General features: G+C 43.9%; 1 protein-coding gene across 1 annotated transcript in view; it reads left to right on the top strand.

The window, feature by feature from the left end:
* Positions 1-17,702, top strand: part of LOC308297227 (potassium voltage-gated channel subfamily KQT member 5-like) — a gene marked incomplete at both ends in the record, with an annotated part of 146,722 nt that extends 129,020 nt beyond the window's left edge. Inside the window, 8 exons of the mRNA XM_080740643.1 lie at positions 1,040-1,096; positions 4,356-4,618; positions 5,599-5,707; positions 11,103-11,234; positions 12,145-12,261; positions 14,172-14,288; positions 15,938-16,064; positions 16,581-17,702. Coding sequence (XP_080596769.1) covers positions 1,040-1,096; positions 4,356-4,618; positions 5,599-5,707; positions 11,103-11,234; positions 12,145-12,261; positions 14,172-14,288; positions 15,938-16,064; positions 16,581-17,702 — 2,044 coding nt within the window. The remainder of the gene's footprint in view (positions 1-1,039; positions 1,097-4,355; positions 4,619-5,598; positions 5,708-11,102; positions 11,235-12,144; positions 12,262-14,171; positions 14,289-15,937; positions 16,065-16,580) is intronic.
* Between the last annotated feature and the right edge of the window lie 1,197 nt (positions 17,703-18,899).

The raw sequence follows: 18,899 nt of genomic DNA, 5'->3' as shown, positions 1-18,899 counted from the left end.
CAGTAGGTGCACACTGCAATGTTCTGAGTGTCTATTTGACTCTGAAAGTGTACAAATTGACCCATTTTTACACTCTCCGAGTTAAATAGACGCTGTTGTCCTGTGGTTAACTGGCGCTGGCTTTTGTAGAAGTAGACTTGTAAACACAGTGAGCTAAAGCAAAGGATGCACCGCAAAGCAATAAAACAGGGACTATGCTGAGGGAATGCTGGATATTGGCAATTAGAATTAAGATATTGAGGATAACAAGGACTTAATTGTTGAATGTGTGACTGTGTGTATGTGTGCGCGCCAGGATGGGAGGTGTGTGTGTGTGTGTGTGTGTGTGTGTGTGTGTGTGTGTGTGTGTGTGTGTGTGTGTGTGTGTGTGTGTGTGTGTGTGTGTGTGTGAGAGTGTGCGTGTGCGTTGGGGGTGAAATCTGACCATGCATCACTCATTTGAAGCAATGGGACCCCACTGTCTTTCAACAGTCCGTTAGTCCCACCAACTGGAATGCGAAAGTGGCGTTTTCACTCCCAACTTGGAATCAGTTGACGGCTAAAAGCATTTAAAACAAGGCCTTGAGCCCTGTGCAGTGGAACCCCCAGAGCAATTCGCCAGGCGAGCAAGTGGCCTTGCCGGGCAGTGCGAAGCCGGCCTCTGCCGGCTCAGCTCTGTTTGAGTTATATAGGCCTACAGATTGGTATTTGGATTTGTATTTCATCCATCCTCATCAACATGCCACGTGACAGGACCATCCGTCTCCTCAACGCAGGCCTGACGCAGGAAGTGTGTGAGAATGCAGTTGTGTGTGTGTCCGTGTGCGTGTGTATTTCAACGTAACTCCATTCTTTCCATCATATTATAGGCGTTAACCCTTGAATTTAACAATATTCACACTGAGAAATCCTGATAGTTAATTTAACCCTAAGGGTTTTAACCAAAGAACAGAAATTCTCTGTCCTCCCTCTTTCTCTGTTAACCTCCTTCTCCCCCTTCTTTCTTCCCTGACTACCTCTCCATTGGTCCATCCGTCCATCCTTTCTTCCGTCGCTCTAGTAAGGGTCGTAGAAATAGGAGGCTCTTCCGAAGGTATATCTTTTGGAAATATAGGAGGTACCCCACCCGCCCCACCACTCAATACCCAGCATCCCTTGTATCCTAATGCTTGATTTATACTCAGTCGTATGATGGTGTGTGTTACGTGCGCGATACGTTGTGAGCTTGTAGGTCTGCTATTTTCAGAGCGTAACACTGTCACACAACAGAGTGTGACAGTCATATGACCTGTGGGAATGACCAAACTAACCGCATTGTCTGTCCCGTGACCTGTCCCTTGCCAAAGCATGGAGAAAGATGAGAGCAGCCTGGAAGAGACATACTGTATAAATTAGCATAGATTGTATATGCTTTGTTTCCAGTGCCAGTGTTATAAATCCTTGATCCAAATTGGTTGTCAATCCAGGGGCCTTTGTCGCATGACTCTTTGCATGACCTCAAGACACCCGGCAGCACTTCCCTGATCTTTGATCTGTCTCATTTCTGTTGCATAATGTTGTTTATGAGTCATATTTGTGGATGATTCGTCCAATTGTTAGTTAAACTATTGTCGACCTTCCCCACAAAAACACTTTTCTTTTTACTGCACTAAGTACTCTGACAGGGTACTGCATAACCAGAGGGGAATGTGCCTCCCTAGTACGGTAGTTTAATATCTCAAAGTAGAATCCTTAATCTTTTATTACGATGAATATTTTATTTAGCTTTTTCATGAATATGTCTTACATGATTGTTTTGGGCAAGTTCCTTTTATCCTATGGTAACTCTGAGAGAAAATGTAACAATTTACTTTTGTACATTCTCAGAGTTAAATGATACTACCCAAAGTAAGGTCCATCACTGCTTTTCACAGTGATGGATAAAGTACTCAAATTTCTTACTTAAGTTAAAGTATCAATACGGCTATGTACTAGAAATACTCTGTTAACATTCCGGAATTCAAAATTGGTATTAGTATTGGCATCAAAATGTACTTAAAGCACCAAAAGTTGAAAGTATACTCATTATTCAGAATGTCCTCTTTCACACGTTGTCAAATGCAAATCTTTACAAATCTACAAATCTTTTGAAAATAGCAGATCTACAAGCCCACAATGCGTCACATCGGCTATTTTCAAATGGCCAAAACATACATAGGGCTAAAGTGGCTAATGTATGTATGTAATAAAAATCTAAATCTACAAAGTAACTATTAGCTAATGTTGTCAAATAAATGTAGAGGAGTAAAGCCTCGAACAGAGTCGGGTCCGCGGTGGAAGGCTATCCACTGCGGTGTAGTGCGGTGTAGTCTTTTTGAGCGTTAACGTTGTAGTTTTATGACTCAAAAAGACTACACCGCACTACACCGCGGTATCCACCGCGGACCCGACTCTGTTCGAGGCTTAAAAGTACAATATTTGGATCCGAGATGTAGTGGAGTAGAAGTAAAAGTATTGGCCTATACTCAAGTGAAGTAAAATACCTAAAAATTGTACAGTAAATGTATTTACTACTTAGTTACTTTACACCACTGACTTTCATCTAGCGCATGTCATCCCCTCATGTCTGACTGGTCTGCTGCATTGCATGTTTGTCTACTTGCATCATGGGGACATAAATTAGATCTATCCATCTCTGTTACTGAAGTGATCAATCACAACTACACATTTACAACTGGAAATAGCTAAAAGAGTCTAAACTAGAGTTTGAATTTGAGTTTTCCCTTTATTCTGCAAGGCTATTTATAGTGGATCTTAAAAAATGTATTCTCCAGAGAGTACTTTGCAACCTAGTTTTAAAAAGTGCTTTATGAATAAACTACAAAGCACATTATGTAATATAATAAATAATATAGAGCAGTAAATAAACTTTCATCCACCAAATAAACGTTTCTGTTTTCATTAGTCCTTTATTATTTCGCATATTTAGTTAACAGATATATAACCTGATAGCTCATGGATAGCTGCCAAAGTGGGTAATAATGCCACTTCCACATTTTCAATAAGAAAGTTCATAGCCCCACACTGTTAAGCACTGACATTTTCCCATTGAATTATTGATGCCACATCCATCCATGATCTTGCAATGCAAACTTTTGTTTTGTTTTGTTTGTTTGATTTGTGTACACCATTTTCATGCTACATCCACCACTGTATTTATGTATATCTATATTCTGCTGTAGCAGCCCAATTTCTCTCACAGATTACGTTACCTTACGTTACCTCTACCTCTAGATTGACCAGCATGCACAACGTGTTGGCCTCTTCAGTCTGAAGCCCAATTCGTGCCTTGGTGAAAAAACTGCCGCAACAAAGACAATGTATTTTCAACTTTGTTTCTAGTTTTCATTGTGTGACGTTTTTGCGCCAAAGCATACAGTAAATGAGGCTCTAAGCAGTGTTTGCGACGTGTCCTGGTTAGGGATGGGCCGATAAGCGATATTATCGTATATCGTGATAAAAAACGATAATTGTATCATGGAGATTTAATTTATCGTGATATCGCGACGCATTGTGAGCTTGTAGATATGCTATTTTTTGGCAAATGTTCCGCCCAATAATGGATTTTGATTATCCTGATAATATCGTAAATCAGGATTTCTTTTGTCACAATAATCATGATATGAAATGTTCATGTCGTCCCATCCCTAGTCCTCGTTGGAATAGAAGAGTGAGGTGCTGCTGGCCGGGTCGCGGGCCGTCTGCCTGTGTTGTTTGAGTTTGGGAGCATGACAGATGGATGGATGATGTTTGGGCTGAAGGAAACGGCAGAGAGTCGTGTCTGTGCACTGAACTCTTCACACTCTCTGAGGGGAAATAGGTGTTGACAGGTTCTCTTTCTTCCTTTAACTCTCTCTCTCTCTTTCTTTGTTTTGTCTCTATCTCTATCAACCCCATCCTAACCCCCCGTCTCTCCCTTTCAACCTCTTCCTGCTCGCTTCGTTTCTTATTTATTCCATATTGTCTCTTTGTTTGTCTCTCTGTGATCTCTCTCTCTCTCACTTTCTCCCTGTGTCTGTCGTCCTCTCCTGATATGGACACCATTCTACACTCCCTACCTTCTTTTGCTCTCTTTGCATCGTAATTCCATCTTCTGCCTATTCTGTCCTGCACTCGCTCCTCTTTTGTGTCCCATTCTCTCTCGCCCACTCTCCCAAACCCGGTCTCTCTTGCTTCCTCTCTCATCTCCCTCGCTCCTCGTTCTGTCCTCACTTCCACCTCGTCTCCACCACTCTTTTTGCCCCTCTGTCGTTTCCCTCCTCTCCTCCTCTTCTCTCTCTCTCTCTCTCTGTCTTTCTCCCCTCTCTCTCTCTCTCTGTCTGTCTCTCTCCCTCCAGTCAGAAGCTCAGCTTTAAGGAGCGCGTGCGCATGGCCAGCCCGCGCGGTCAGAGCATGAAGAGCCGCCAGACTTCCGTCAACGACCGTCAGCCGCGCTGTTCCCCTGGCAACGAAGTAGGGGGCGGCATGGGGTCAGGCGGCGGCGGTGCCGAGGTGACCACAGCTGGGCCCGCCAAGGTGCAGAAGAGCTGGAGCTTCAACGACCGCACGCGATTCAGGCCCTCGCTGCGTCTGAAGAGCCAGAACCGCACCGCCCCCGACGGTGAGCTGCGGTGGTGTGTGCGCGCATGTGCGTGTGCGTGTGCGCGTGTGTGTGTGTGTGTGTGTGTGTGTGTGTGTGTGTGTGTGTGTGTGTGTGTGTGTGTGTGTGTGTGTGTGTGTGTGTGTGTGTGTGTGTGTGTGTGAGTACCTGCTGCTGTTATTGTCCATGTCAGTTTTCATGTCATTTTCTCCAGCCCGCTACATGAGATGTGGATCAGACCACTTCTCATCTAGAACAATGCTTTCTCCTCTCTCTCTCTCTCTCTCTCTCTCTCTCTCTCTTTCTCTCTCTCTCTCTCTCTCTCTCTCTCTCCTTGTCTCAGTCACTTTCACTCTGTCGCACTCTCTTTCTGTCATATTATCTCTGTCTCTGTCTGTCTGTCATAATTCATTTCAATCAGTCCCTCTCTCTCTCTCTCTCTCTCTCTCTCTCTCTCTCTCCTGTCCTGATGTGTGTTTTAGTTCCCTAATTATTGGCTGTACTGAGGATGTATGCTCTACTCGCTCACCCTCAGAAGAATCCTGGGGGCCTTTATATTTTGAAAAACAGTGAAAATAGCCATTCTACAAGCTCACATTGCGTCGCTGTAGAACGAATATTTTTACTATTTAAAAAAGTTTTTTTCCAAAATGATAAACAATGCCTAATAAGAGTCATAATAAGGCATAAGACGCTGGGCAAAATAGGGCCCAGAGTGTTCATTAACAGGTTAGACTCTTTAAATGAACAGGGCCGATGCTCCAGATTTCACTGTGAGCTGGCCCAGCAGAACCTTACCCATTCCTCAAGACAACTGTCCAAAGCTGTCCAAAGCGGCACATAAATTCTCACACCTTAAAAGCCAAAAATGTATCACTTTTAAAACATTCTCTGAGATTCCTGCCGAGAAATGGCTACGCTTTGTACGCAAAATGTGTTTTATGTCTTTCGAGACTGGAAGCGATTTTGTTGACGTGCCACTTGCCCTGTCTGTCTCGCAGTGGACGCAGCCATGACCACAGAGGACTCCTTTGACGAGAGGGGTTGCCATTGTGATGTCACCGTGGAAGACCTTTCAAATTCACTCAAGGGGGTCATCAGAGCTGTCAGGTGAGTGTGACGTTTGAGGACTGTGGTGGTATTGGGGTGGAGTGTGGTTATGTGCAGAGTTCTACATATTCCAGCCTTTAAGCTGGCCTAATGCCTGATTTATATGCTCATAACGCGTCACATTACGATGCTATTTCCAGCGAGTATAAATTATGGCCTGGCTAGAGACACTCCATAAAACACCAGGCTCTGTGTCCTTTCATTCATCTGCTGTACATTCTGCTATTCCTATCAGCCTAGACACACACGCGCGGGTTTAGTTTGAGAAATACATGAAGAAGAAACATTGAGAAGTAGATCAGTGGGACCCTGAAAACAGACACACGGACACAAACACACACACACACGCACGCACGCGCGCGCGCACGCACACACACACACACACACACACACACACACACACACACACACACACACACACACACACACACACACACACACACACACACACACACACACACACATATTATAATTATTTATTTGAATCCACAAATTACATTAATTTACAGGGAAACAAATGTAATGGGGTTGATAGTTCATGTACACTTAAGGATACACACAGAGAACCTGCCCATAACTGCTGAAACAGACTAATATTTAGCGAGTTGTTTGGCCTTGTCTTTGGCACGCCAGCGATTGTTAGGCTACTCGTGGTCAGGCTTCAAAATATGAGTATAAGGGTTGACCGAAAGGCCTCCAAAAAGTGATTACAGTAAGTCCAAGAATACCTTTTAGGATGTTTTATTCTTCCCTGATGCAGCAGTATTTACAGTGGAAGGCCTTACAAACACAACACTGAAGACTAAACTTTACAAATAGACATGATGGAATTAACTTTGAGGCAAACTATGGAAACCCCAAAACTTACAGTAAGAACTGTGACAGGCTCTAGACCCTCCTATAAGGCAGTGGTTCTCAACCTGCGGGTCGGGACTCCCAGGGGGGGTCGCCAAAATTATTTTGGGGGGTTTGTGAAGATAGCCGATCTACATGGTTACAACGCCTCGCGTTTTGTAGATCTGCTATTTTCACAATAGAACCGTGTTATACAAAATGTAATGCATCAACTCATCAAGGTGGGAGGGGTCCCCAGTTAAAATATGATTATTTTGGGGTCGCGGCCTGAAAAGGTTGAGAACCACTGCCATAAGGAACCCCTGACAGCTCTCCTTTGGAGTAACCGTTTTGATGTCCCAAGCCTAACTGAACCACTGCACTCTTCAGCCTCCCTTTTATACATAGGCGATCGAGACCATACCAAGAACACAGATCTAATTGGTAACCACTTAACTCAAACAAGGCAAACTAAGGCCCATGAGTTGACTTACACAATTATATACGGTTTTGGAAATACATTTCAGGCGGCGCATAAGGATAACATATAACACAACACAACACAACAGGAGCAAACACAATCATAATTACAGTAATCACCATTCACAATAAACATAAATGCTGTTAAAAGCCATGTATAGTCTTTGTGTATAATGCATTGTTCGGTACCAAAGATAAAAGAATAACATGCACCACTAATGTCCATTCACAGTACTCCAAGCCAGCTTATCGTCTAATCAGGCTTTTATGAACACCCTGAACAGATTTTAATTTGCTTGATTCAATATTTAGATATTTGACGTAAATGTTATCAGGCCCTCCAGGCCCAAGGCCTCTCCCCATACACACCCATTGTAACTTCAGACTCCATTTTAACCATGATAGATTGATTCATTAAAAACATCCATTATTTTCTTCTGGTGACTCATAATATCCTCTTAATAGGTGAGCAGGCTGTGTTTTTCCGATAACTTTTTTCATTTATTTTTAATAATTAATTTTTTCCATTTTCCCAAAGAATGATTAAAAATAAATGAAAAAAGTTATCGTAAAAACACGGCCTACTCACATATTAGGAGTGTATTAGGAGTCACCAGAAAAAATAATGGGTGAATTGAATCAAGCAACTCTTCAGGGTGTTCATAAAAGCCTGATTAGATGATAAAATGATAAAAAGTTTTTTTTTTTTAAGTGAAGTATCCCTTTAAATGGAGGCAACCAGTAGTGTAGGCATGTTTGCTCCTTTTTAGTCTGCAGGGCACGGGCTGCCCCGTGACAATTGGTACTTAGAATGCTTATCTTGGAAAGCCTGGTCCATGTACAGATCAGAAACACAGCCCACCTCCAGAATCAGGACCTCCCTGTGACTGGTGTCAACAAAAACAACATCCGGAGTATTAGGGATGCCAGCAAAGACATCACAAGCACAACCAAACCAATCCGGTAACACTCTTGAACGTTAATACATTGCTGCACTAGATGGCATACATTTTCTAACTGCATCGGACACTATGCCGACAATACGGTCGTGGCGAGCAATGTATATTTTTTCATATGCACTGCAGCCGTTTGTTATGTGTGCAATGGATTCTAGATGTTGGTCAGAATCATGGTGGTTAATACAGAGTGGGATATGGATGTCGGGATACCAGATTGACAGATTGTAATACTTACATACATCCTCCCCAATAACAGCGTACACACACACACACACACACACACACACACACACACACACACACACACACACACACACACACACACACACACACACACACACACACACACACACACTTGAAAGACCATGGGGAAATGGTACAACATGTCAGTGTCATACCAGGGATATTGTAAACACATGGCAGAAAGCCTTCTGCTTACGTATTTGATGTACGTATCCAGGGGTGTCACACCAAATTCTGGGCCCTGGGTACAAGGATTCACTCACATTTTGTGCTTTAACTATTGAGAAATAGCAGATATACAAGCTCACAGCTTGCTTGTCGATCTGCTATTTTTGAAAAATCAAGAAAAGTCTTTGAATATTTCAAATCGTCCCAAGGTTTTTTGAAAAACCTATATGTTTCTATGTCAGTGGTGCTCAAACTTTTTCACGTGAAGGACCCCCAAAATGATATGTATTTGGCCACGGACCCCCCCATCTCAAAATATTCAGTTCCACCAAATATTTGAGTTACAAATATTCGCTTAAAAAATACAAAGATTTGCACACATTTTCACAACTTTTCAAAAATAGCAGATCTACAAGCTCGCAGCGTGGCACTCGGTGCTGCGCTGTGAGCTTGTATATCTGCTATTTTTCAATAGCTAAAGTATAAAATAATTAAGGCCCCTCCAACTTGGGCCCTAGTAACTCAGTCCCACTTTCCCCCCCTTGTGACGCCCCTGCACTTATCCATCGCATGCATACTGTATGTTGTAGGAATGTAGGAGTATTCTCTTATGCATGCAAGTACATTATTTGCTTGTGAAACACTCAAGTGTTTCAAGGTGGTTTTTGAGACGTGTTAACCATGCATATTTGTCTATTTTATTTAATTTAATGTATAGCGAAAATAGAAAATTCACTAGTATAGAGCCCTGTAGGGGCTCCGCTCAACAACATATGTGGATAAAATAATCTTCCCTCCCGCTGGCAGAGGTGTTTTTTCTTTTTTCACGCAGAGATAGTATGACGTTAAAGATTCAATATCAAATAGGATCCCCCGCTGTGATGGACATGGGTTTAGTTTGAGAAATACATGAAGAAGAAACATTGAGAAGGAATCAGTGGGCCCCAGAAACAAACACACGCACGCACGCGCGCGCGCACACACACACACACACACACACACACACACACACACACACACACACATACACACACACACACACACACACACACACACACACACACACACACCAGACCCCTTGCTGAAAACGCTTAAGGCATGACTCTCACAGCGGTGGTAGAGCATATAGAAATAAGGAAAGAAAGATGAACACCCGCATGCACACCATGTGAACCATGCTACACATGATATATGTGTGTATGTGTGTGTGCTTGCAGGGTGTTTTACGTCATCACTGGCATTAAAACGGGCTATTATGTCAGCTTACTTCGATAATGTTAGAACCTGCGTCCAAACCATCTTGGTTTGCAGACCCCTTCAAATAATATCAATCATCACACATTGCAAACCACAGTAGAACACTAAAACTACTTGTCAAATAATCATTATTTGAAGCCTGGATATACATTTGTTGTACAAGTCTATTTTCAATATGTTTTGGTCACTAAAAATATAACCTTTCCATTAAACTCTAATGTTTTTCTAATGTTTTTTTTCCCCACATGTCCATATGTCTTTCTGTATGGGACGCAACAATAATAACCTCTCCCTGACCTCAGCCCTGTCTATTTAACCCTAAGGCCACCCGTACCCTAAGGCCACCCGTTCCCTATGGCTGTTGCTTCCTCTCTCCTCCCCAGTAAGCCTAGCCAGTGTGCCCACCCACAGGGGTGTCGCATCAAATTCTGGGCCCTGGGTAGTGGGTACAAGGATTCACTGCAGACCCCCATGAATATTCTTCGTAGGGGAGGGGGTTTAACCATTTAGACTGGGAACGCATTATTACGCATTATTTCAATATTTCCAATCCTTCTAAGGTTTTTTTTGAGTAACCTATGTTTCTATGTCAGTGGTGCTCAAACCTTTTCATGTCAAGGACCCCCAAAATGGCATGTATTTGGCCACGGACCCCCATCTCAAAATATTTAGTTCCAGCGAGTAGGGACCACCCAGAGGCAAAATTTTAGTTTAAAAAAACATTAAAAAATACATATATTCAAAGATTTACACACATTTTCATGTCTTTTCAAAAATAGCTAAAGTATAAAATGATTAAGGCCCCACCGCCTTGGGCCCTAGTAACTCAGTCCCACTCCCCCCCTTGTGACGCCCCTGCCCACCCAGCAGGTCTCCTCCCGGGGTAGCGGGAGCCCCCAGGTGCCCTGCCTTTCCCAGGGTGTCGGGTGTTTGATTCCCCGGCTGGGACTGTTATTGCGTCGGCTCATCTGTCGCTGTTGTTTCCACGTAGACAGTGTACGGAAATTGGGCAAATGGAGCAGGGCGGGAGCCATTAGGGAGCCAGATTGAGCTTAACTCGGTGGATCCTCTTACAAAGTATCAATATTATTCACCCAGCGGTGGTTCTGTTTGTGCAGTGCGTAGCCGGAGGGGTTCCAGGTGTAGTTGCTAAATAGCGGGTTTAAGGTTTGTTATTGTTTGGGTAAGAGGACTTTGGTCTCCCATAACATAACCCTTGAAGAATGGCTGAATAATGATTGCTTTGAGTTTGATCTTAAAAAAAAAACACACATGGGCATTATGTGTGTGGGTTTACTAAGGCCTTCATCTCCCTCTAGTGGTTATTTCTAGTAATCACACACTCTGGTAAAAATGGTAGTTTCAACAAGAAATGACTATCTTCCTTCCTCTCTCTCTCTCTCTCTCTCTCTCTCTCTCTCTCTCTCTCTCTCTCTCTCTCTCTCTCTCTGTAGGATCATGAAGTTTCACGTTGCGAAGAAGAAGTTTAAAGAGACGTTGCGTCCGTACGATGTGAAGGACGTCATAGAGCAGTACTCTGCTGGACACCTGGACATGCTCTGTCGCATCAAGAGTCTTCAGACCAGGTTAGGACACACAGATACGCGCACGCGCACACACACACACACACACACACACACACACACACACACACACACACACACACACACACACACACACACACACACACACACACACACTATACTTTGTATATACACTACTTTGTGTGATGGCCACTTGTGGCCATCATACAAAGTCCCATTTGTATGCATTATTGGTCAACTATTACTGGACTTTTGCGAAGGGGAAGTGCTAAAAGTTTTTTCTTTCACTGATTGTTGAATTGCTTTGCTATTTGCATTTTGCTACTTAATTTTTATGACAACAGGTTTAATCTGACCGTTCGTACCACCGGACTCAAATTTGGCACACGCGTTCCCCGACTCAATACGTGTTTTTCCGGAACCAGCATGAAAGGTTCATCTCCGTATGCGGAGCTCATGTCTGACATCAGGGTTTTCCGGAACCGGCACATACACGGGCATAAAAGGGACACAGACAGACAGATACCGAGATTTCCATATATGGACATCAAATGGACGCAGACAGACAGATAGAGATACATCCATATATGGGCATAAATGGACACAGGCAAACAGACATCGTTCCCGAGCAGGCCGGTCCCCGAATAGACGCTCGGCAGCCCGTCAGGCAGATACATAGAGCTCCATATATGGGCATAAAATGGACACAATGGTCAAAACAATGGTACATCATTCCTGAGTAGGCCGGCCCCCAGCTAGACGCTCGGCGGCCAAGCTTCTATTTAAGTTAATCATCTGGGGACCCCCCCAAAATAATTTGGGGACCCCCCTGGGGGTCCCAACCCACAGGTTGAGAACCACTGCACCACTTACACTGCACCACTTACACTGAGGATCTCACTGTGTACGTGTCTCTCTCTCACTCAGTTTATGTGTCCTCTCTCTCTCTCAGACTGGACTCCATTGTGGGTCCTCCCCAGAGGCCCCTGGGCAGCCGAGCCAAGACCTTTTCCTCCCCTTCCCTGCATTTATATTACAGCCAGGCCCGAAGGAAGCACTCCACAGCGGGGTTAGACCCAACCCCGTCCCGCCCCCCCAACTAACATAACCAAATGCACCTTGATAATGTAGCCTGACCTGGATCAAAGAGTATTTGTGAAGATGAATGTTGGTATTATGCAGCACTGATACAATTGCTCTGTGTTATGTTAGTTACCGCTGTGTCTCACTTCAAATATTAACAGCCAACACCTGTAACCTGGTACTCCCAGCCGGCTAAAACAAAGCTAAACATCTTACCAAAATACAGTTTGATCCAGGTTTGGCTGTAGCTAGCATAGCAGAGTCCTAAATGATAATTTAACTCAGCGTAAAAATGGATCCGTAAAGGTCAAGTGAAATGAACGCTGAGGATTATTACAGTACGCCACAACCCTGTCTAAAGGTCATTAAGGAGTTCAAAGCTATGTTGAATCATGGATGTGAACATGAAGGACGGTTAAGATCAAACTGCATTAACTGTGTTGGTGCTCATTGCTTTAATGTTCACAATCATGTCTTTTGATTCTTTCGCAAAGGAATGAGCAGTTCCGTTGCATCACATTAGAGATGTTTGGTTTGAACTGGACTTTGATGTGTCTCTGTTATGTGTAGTGCTAGGTGGAAATGTTTAAACGTTTCATGATAACATTTTAAAACTGAATAAATCAAATGTTTCAAAATCAAAATTGGATTTTTAGTATGTGTTAGAAACTTAGTATCATACCATTTTATAACACAAACATTTTCTTAATTTACAAAAAAAAAGAGAGAAGAAACTAACATCTCTCTTCACAAAACAACACAGCTTCAATGCATCATGCATTAGGCCTACTGTATATCTAACCATGCTGTTGTGTAAGATTGGAAGTTCAAACTGAAACAATCCTCAAATCTGTCAAATACAAGAGCTTATAAAACAATAGCTATGTTTTTCATACAGGAAACTATATGACAGACATAAATATGAGCTCCTTTATGACCTAATTTACTCTAGTTGGAATTTAGTCTGTTAACAAATTATATAGTGTAATTTTCTTACTTTTGGCTTTCATTGTAGCTTACAGTGAAGTAGACTAAAGCCTAATTTATATTCCATAATATGATAATGTGCTTGCAGAGGCCCGAAGAGTAAAGATTTTTATGTTAGCTTGAAAATCATTAGCAATGTGTCTCGTTGTTAGCTTGAAAACCTGTTCTTTTCGACCAAGTACACCGCTGTACTACGGCATACATAAGCCTGAAGCACTTGTACTTGAAAAGGGGGCGCTGTAAGGGGAGCCCTGAATTATTCAGAGGACTGAGTGCTAGATGGGGCATCTAGAGCCTGTAAATGCCAACATTTGTATAAAATGCTTGTACTCGTGTCAGTTTTGAACTAAAGGCATGTGAGTCTAGATTTCAGGGGGCCCATGATTTCTAGCCACACCCCTGATTGTAGCTTATTAATCAGTGACTAATTTAGACCTGGGACACCAAGTGAATGCAACTAACCTAGTAGCAATCTGTGTCCCCAGGACAAGTTGAAAACCACTGTAATTGAGTGTGATGGGATAGATGGTGTATTGAATGTAAGCTATTAGTCAGCATTCGTAGTCACTTCGGTCTCCTTCGAAGTTGTACCTGTATCGAGTTGTCTGTGTTCGTAATGTTGCTTGCGACCATCACAGTATGTAATAGGTTTAGTGTTGGATTCCATGGATGGAGAGCTTGCATAATGTGTTCATTAAGGCCATTTGTTCATTTCCTTTTGAGAAAAAGCTACAGTACATGCACTTAGTGTCGTGCATGTATAGTGTGTGACTCCATTTCCAGAGCGTTATTAGAACTTCAGGCTAGACTTCAGGTCTTTGCACGGTGTGCATTGCACATGCATAAGAAGCTTGCATGGTGCATTTGTATGGCGTGTGCTATACCTGACGCAGTGTCTCTCCTACACAGAGCGGCCAGTGGAGCGGGCCCAGGGCCCAGCCTGAACGGCAGACCCAGGAACGCGTCTTCTCCTGCCCTGCAATATTATTACAACAACAACAACAGGAGGAAGACCTCTTGCCCTGGGTTATTTGGATTCCTTTCATTTAGACTAGTGATTCTCAACCTGGGCGTGAGGCCCCCAAATAATTGGCAAAACATTACGTTTTTTATGATAATACAGTATAAGTCATATTTCAAAGAGGTATGAAAAAGAATGTCATGGTGGTTTTGTTCATTATTATACCAATAAATAGGGATTCATGTAGTACATAATTATACTACATTATGTTAGTTCCATTTATCCAAGCCAGAATACAAACAATTGATCGATCATTGAAATAAGCATGCTCGGAAAATGCACAGTCAAGTGGATTTTCAGGTGGGCCCTGATCCATAAAAGGTTGGGAACCACTGATCTAGACCCCAGTTAGCCCCCCATCCCCCTGTTAGTTAGGTCACCCCAATTCTATTCTGTACCTGATATTTAGGGGGCTTTGGCTTGCTCTTAGCAGAACTAACTGGAGTGCAGTAGTTTTTTGTGTGTAAGTGTGTGTGTGTGGTGGTGATGGATAAAGCAAACATTAGAGATGTTTCCCAAAACCCTGGAAACATTATGTACTGTATCGTGCATTGTGTGGTGGAAGTCTTAAATAGTGGGCCTTTTTTTGGAGATTGTTGCATGTTGGAGGTGGCCTATCGGCTATAAAAAGAGGCATTTTATAATTCAATACACCATATTTGTACTATAACACAGTGGGATAAATGTAACAAGGCAAAGCGGAGACTGACAGTGTTATGCATGTCTATCCAAGCTGAATGATTTGTGTGTGTGTGCGCGCGCGCGCGTGTGTGTGTGTGTGTGTGTGTGCGTGCTTGCGTGCATGCTTGTGCGTGTGTGTGCGTGCGTCTGTGCACGCAAGTGATTCATCCGATAGCTAACAACATGCCATAGCTGTGTGTTAACAAGTAGTTCATTTTGCAGTACTTTTTTGTAGATCACTGCTGTTTTAAACAAAACCTTGGAACTCCAGTATTAGTGTTTTGAGTTTTCTTGTATAGGACCATGTACTCTTGGCCCACTTGGCCCACATGAACCCACTCAAAACCTGTTACATATTTTCATATGTAAATGTATGTACATTGTACGTATGTAGAAAGTGAATTTGGTAATGTTATGCTTTGCCATGGTTTTGTCTTGCTGTTGATATTATTACTACTAGCTGAGAAAACATCAAAGACATTATTTATCAGGTATATTGTCATATAGGCTACTAGAGACTTGGGAAAGCACAAGTTAAAAGACAAAAGTTGTCCCAGATCACCAGATGTATCCAAATAATAATGTATCCAGATGTATCCAATAATAATTTCAAAAATACTTCACCTTGCATATTTTGGAGTTTTTGAGTTTTTTTGAGTTCCAAGGTTTCAACAGCAGTTGTGTTGTATTGTGTCTCACTAACCCTAACAGTAACATTATTTATCTAGCCTTAGGTCTGTTGTTACCTGGTTTGGAATACACTCAAACCAACCTAGAGTTTCTGGACACAGTGTAATATAATTAGACAATGACACTGTGTGTGTGTGTGTGTGTGTGTGTGTGTGTGTGTGTGTGTGTGTGTGTGTGTGTGTGTGTGTGTGTGTGTGTGTGTGTGTGTGCGCGTGTGCGTGCGCGCGCGTGCGTGCGTGCGTGCGTGTGTGCGTGCTTGCGTGCGTGCATACGTGTGACTCAGGGTGGACCAGATCCTTGGTAAAGGACAGATTCCCACTGATAAGAAAATGAGGGACAAGCTCCAGTCTGACGGAGACGCACTGGAAGACATGAGCATGCTGGGACGAGTGTGTAAAGTAGAGAGACAGGTGAGTGGAATCCTACTATAAATGCCCCAAATCTCTGCACACTTACATACTGTACATGTGCACACATGTGTGTCACCAGCATATCTCGAGAACCGCCCAACCATGCATCGTCGAGGACCTGCAGACCTGCGAGTGGGAAGTCGTGGCAGCCCTAACAGAATATCCATGTCATTGCAAAACAGAAATAGAGTTTCATGATCTGGAGATCTAATGGGTCGGAGAATTACCGACCCATGTTGCCAATTCAATACTGGGTCCAAAATGTTGAAAATGTTTTTGATTGCTCACTTGAATACGTCAAGTGAACATACTTCACAGCATCCACATCACACAATGTGATAGTAGACTCAACCCGCAAAGTCTGACAAGGCAAATAATCACACATGTACCGGTATTTAACATGTAACTAACATATAAGATGCCCAAAGCCGTACAGTCTACTCTGCAACCACCTTCCTGTAAGATAATGGCAGTTCTTGTCCGTCTCTACTCCCCCCCCTTCTCTCTCTTCTCCAGGTAACTTCAATAGAGTCAAAGTTGGACTCTTTGCTGGAGGTGTATCGCCAAGTCCTCCAGAAAGGCCCCTCAGCTCTCACTCTGTCCAGTTTACCTCTGTTTGAGTTTGATAACCACCACCAGCACCATAACTCTGACTATCAGACCTCCATCCTGGGCCGGGACCTCTCCCCCCAACGAGGTGAGTCCATCGGGGGAGGAGGCAATGGTACTAAACTCCCCAGGGGTCTGCGTCTCATCCTGGCTCCCACCGACGACGACCTCCCCCCGGATTCTGCGCCCCCATCCTACCCTCCCTCCACGGCATCCCTCACCCCATCACCCCTCCTCCCGCCCGATAGCCCGTACCCCACCTTGACGACCCCCAATAGCACGTCCAAGAGAGCTCACTTCCCCGACTTCCCTCCCCCACCTCCCTCCATGGGAGGGTTCACCCTCCAGCTGCCCCCGCTGATGCACCCCGGGCGTCCTCGTCGCCCAGCCTCGAACCCCGGCCTAGAGGATGCCGGGGCCCATGACGACGAAGGGGAGGAGAGTGCCCTCTGCCCCTCCGTGGTGCTGGAGTCCGATGTTGATGACGTCCAGGAAACGGGTGTCACTGAGACGAACCCTGCTCCGGGAAGGGTGCAGCTGAGGGGAAGGGGGACACCTGACCTGAAAGACAAGAGCATGTGGCGGAGGCATCTGAGCCTGGAAGTCAACCCCATGCTGTTGCTCTCAAGTCCACAGTCAGACAGGAGTCCCTCGGACTGGGGATGCAATCGAGGTAAATCGCTTTCTGCACACAACCTCAGCCTGCCTTCGCCCGCCCAAGTCCCGCCCCTGTCCTCTGCACTCAGTAACAGTAGCAGTAGCCAGGGCAGCGTCGGCCCGCGTGGTAACGCGCAAGATGACGTCAACAACTGGGGCGAGACGGAACTCTACATCGGCGAGTCCAAGCTGGGACCATCGGATGAGCATTTCAGCTTCCTGAGTCAGGGAGCCAACTTCCTGTCTCTTCCCTCAGCCACAAGCACCTCAGACCTCCTGCGGACAGAGGAGGAGGGGTCCACAAGTAGTGAGCCCACTGCTGTAAGCAGTGTGGAGTCCCTCAGTCAACCTCCACACATTGAGTTGACATAGCCCTCTAAAATACACGTGCTGGTACACATTCTCATATGCACACACACAACACACACACAAAGACACACACACACACACACACACACACACACACACACACACACACACACACACACACACACACACACACACACACACACACACACACATGCACGCGCACTTGGGAACGCACACACTCATACTTTTGCAAACAAAAAAAACATGCACATTCATGCAAACAATTACCAACCACACAATCCATGACTGACCACTCACGGACCTGCAGGACAGTCCCAATCAAGACTGTGACACAAAATGACTTGGTTTATTTTGTTTTTCAAACAAATAAGTGCTTGTTTTCAGAGACATCCTTCACTTGAACATTGAATATGTTTTGCTCACATACGGTAAATCGATCTCTGTCATCACCAAGACACTGTCATTCATATCATTGCATGGACAATTAAAAAAATAAAATAAAAAAGAGAAGTGAGAGAGAGAAGAAGAATATTGCATGAGACCTGAGATTGAAGGGTGAGGGAAGGGTGATCGAGGTCTGTTTAGGATTTATACTTATACCCCTGTGTCGTGCACTAAAACATAGCAGATCTGCAAGCTCACAATGCGTCACGCTGCTATTTTCAGTGTGTGACACTGGTTCACAACAAATTATAAATCAGACTTCAGTTGATGTTGGCTACACCTAGTTACCTCGTTCATCAACACACAACAATCACATACTGTACTTGCGTGGTAAATGGCAGTTCAGCCAGCTGTCAGCTACGGTAGCCCATCATCCATTGGACAGTAGCGCAACAGTGTGGTTGCTAGCAGCTTGAATGCAGAGTGAATGCATAGTTCCAGAAGGCATTTTGTACGCCAAGCATGAAACACACGCATGCCTAAGTGTGTTGAAGTATTTTAAGTTGAGTCAAAAGCAATCAAAGAATTGTCAGTGGCCACCCTGAATGTCTTTCTGCATGTAACCTCCAAAACTCTAGGTGGTGATTTGGAGGTATGAACAAAACCCGCCCTGATGAACATTATTATTATCTAATTAGAATGTATTAAATACTAATTTAATTCATCCTTCTGTGTTTTAAATGAATGACAAACCCTATCTATTTATTGGGTGCTATATGGGTCGAGTGCATTAAGCAAGACTAATGGACTGATATCTTTCACTTCTTGTCTGTGTAACGCACCTCCAGTATAAAT

This window comes from Nannobrachium achirus (genome assembly GCF_963921795.1).
Source record: "Nannobrachium achirus genome assembly, chromosome: 13".
In the NCBI taxonomy this organism is placed as follows: Eukaryota; Metazoa; Chordata; class Actinopteri; order Myctophiformes; family Myctophidae; genus Nannobrachium; species Nannobrachium achirus.
Note: the sequence above shows the minus strand (reverse complement) of the source record. Positions and strands in the feature narration are given on the sequence as shown.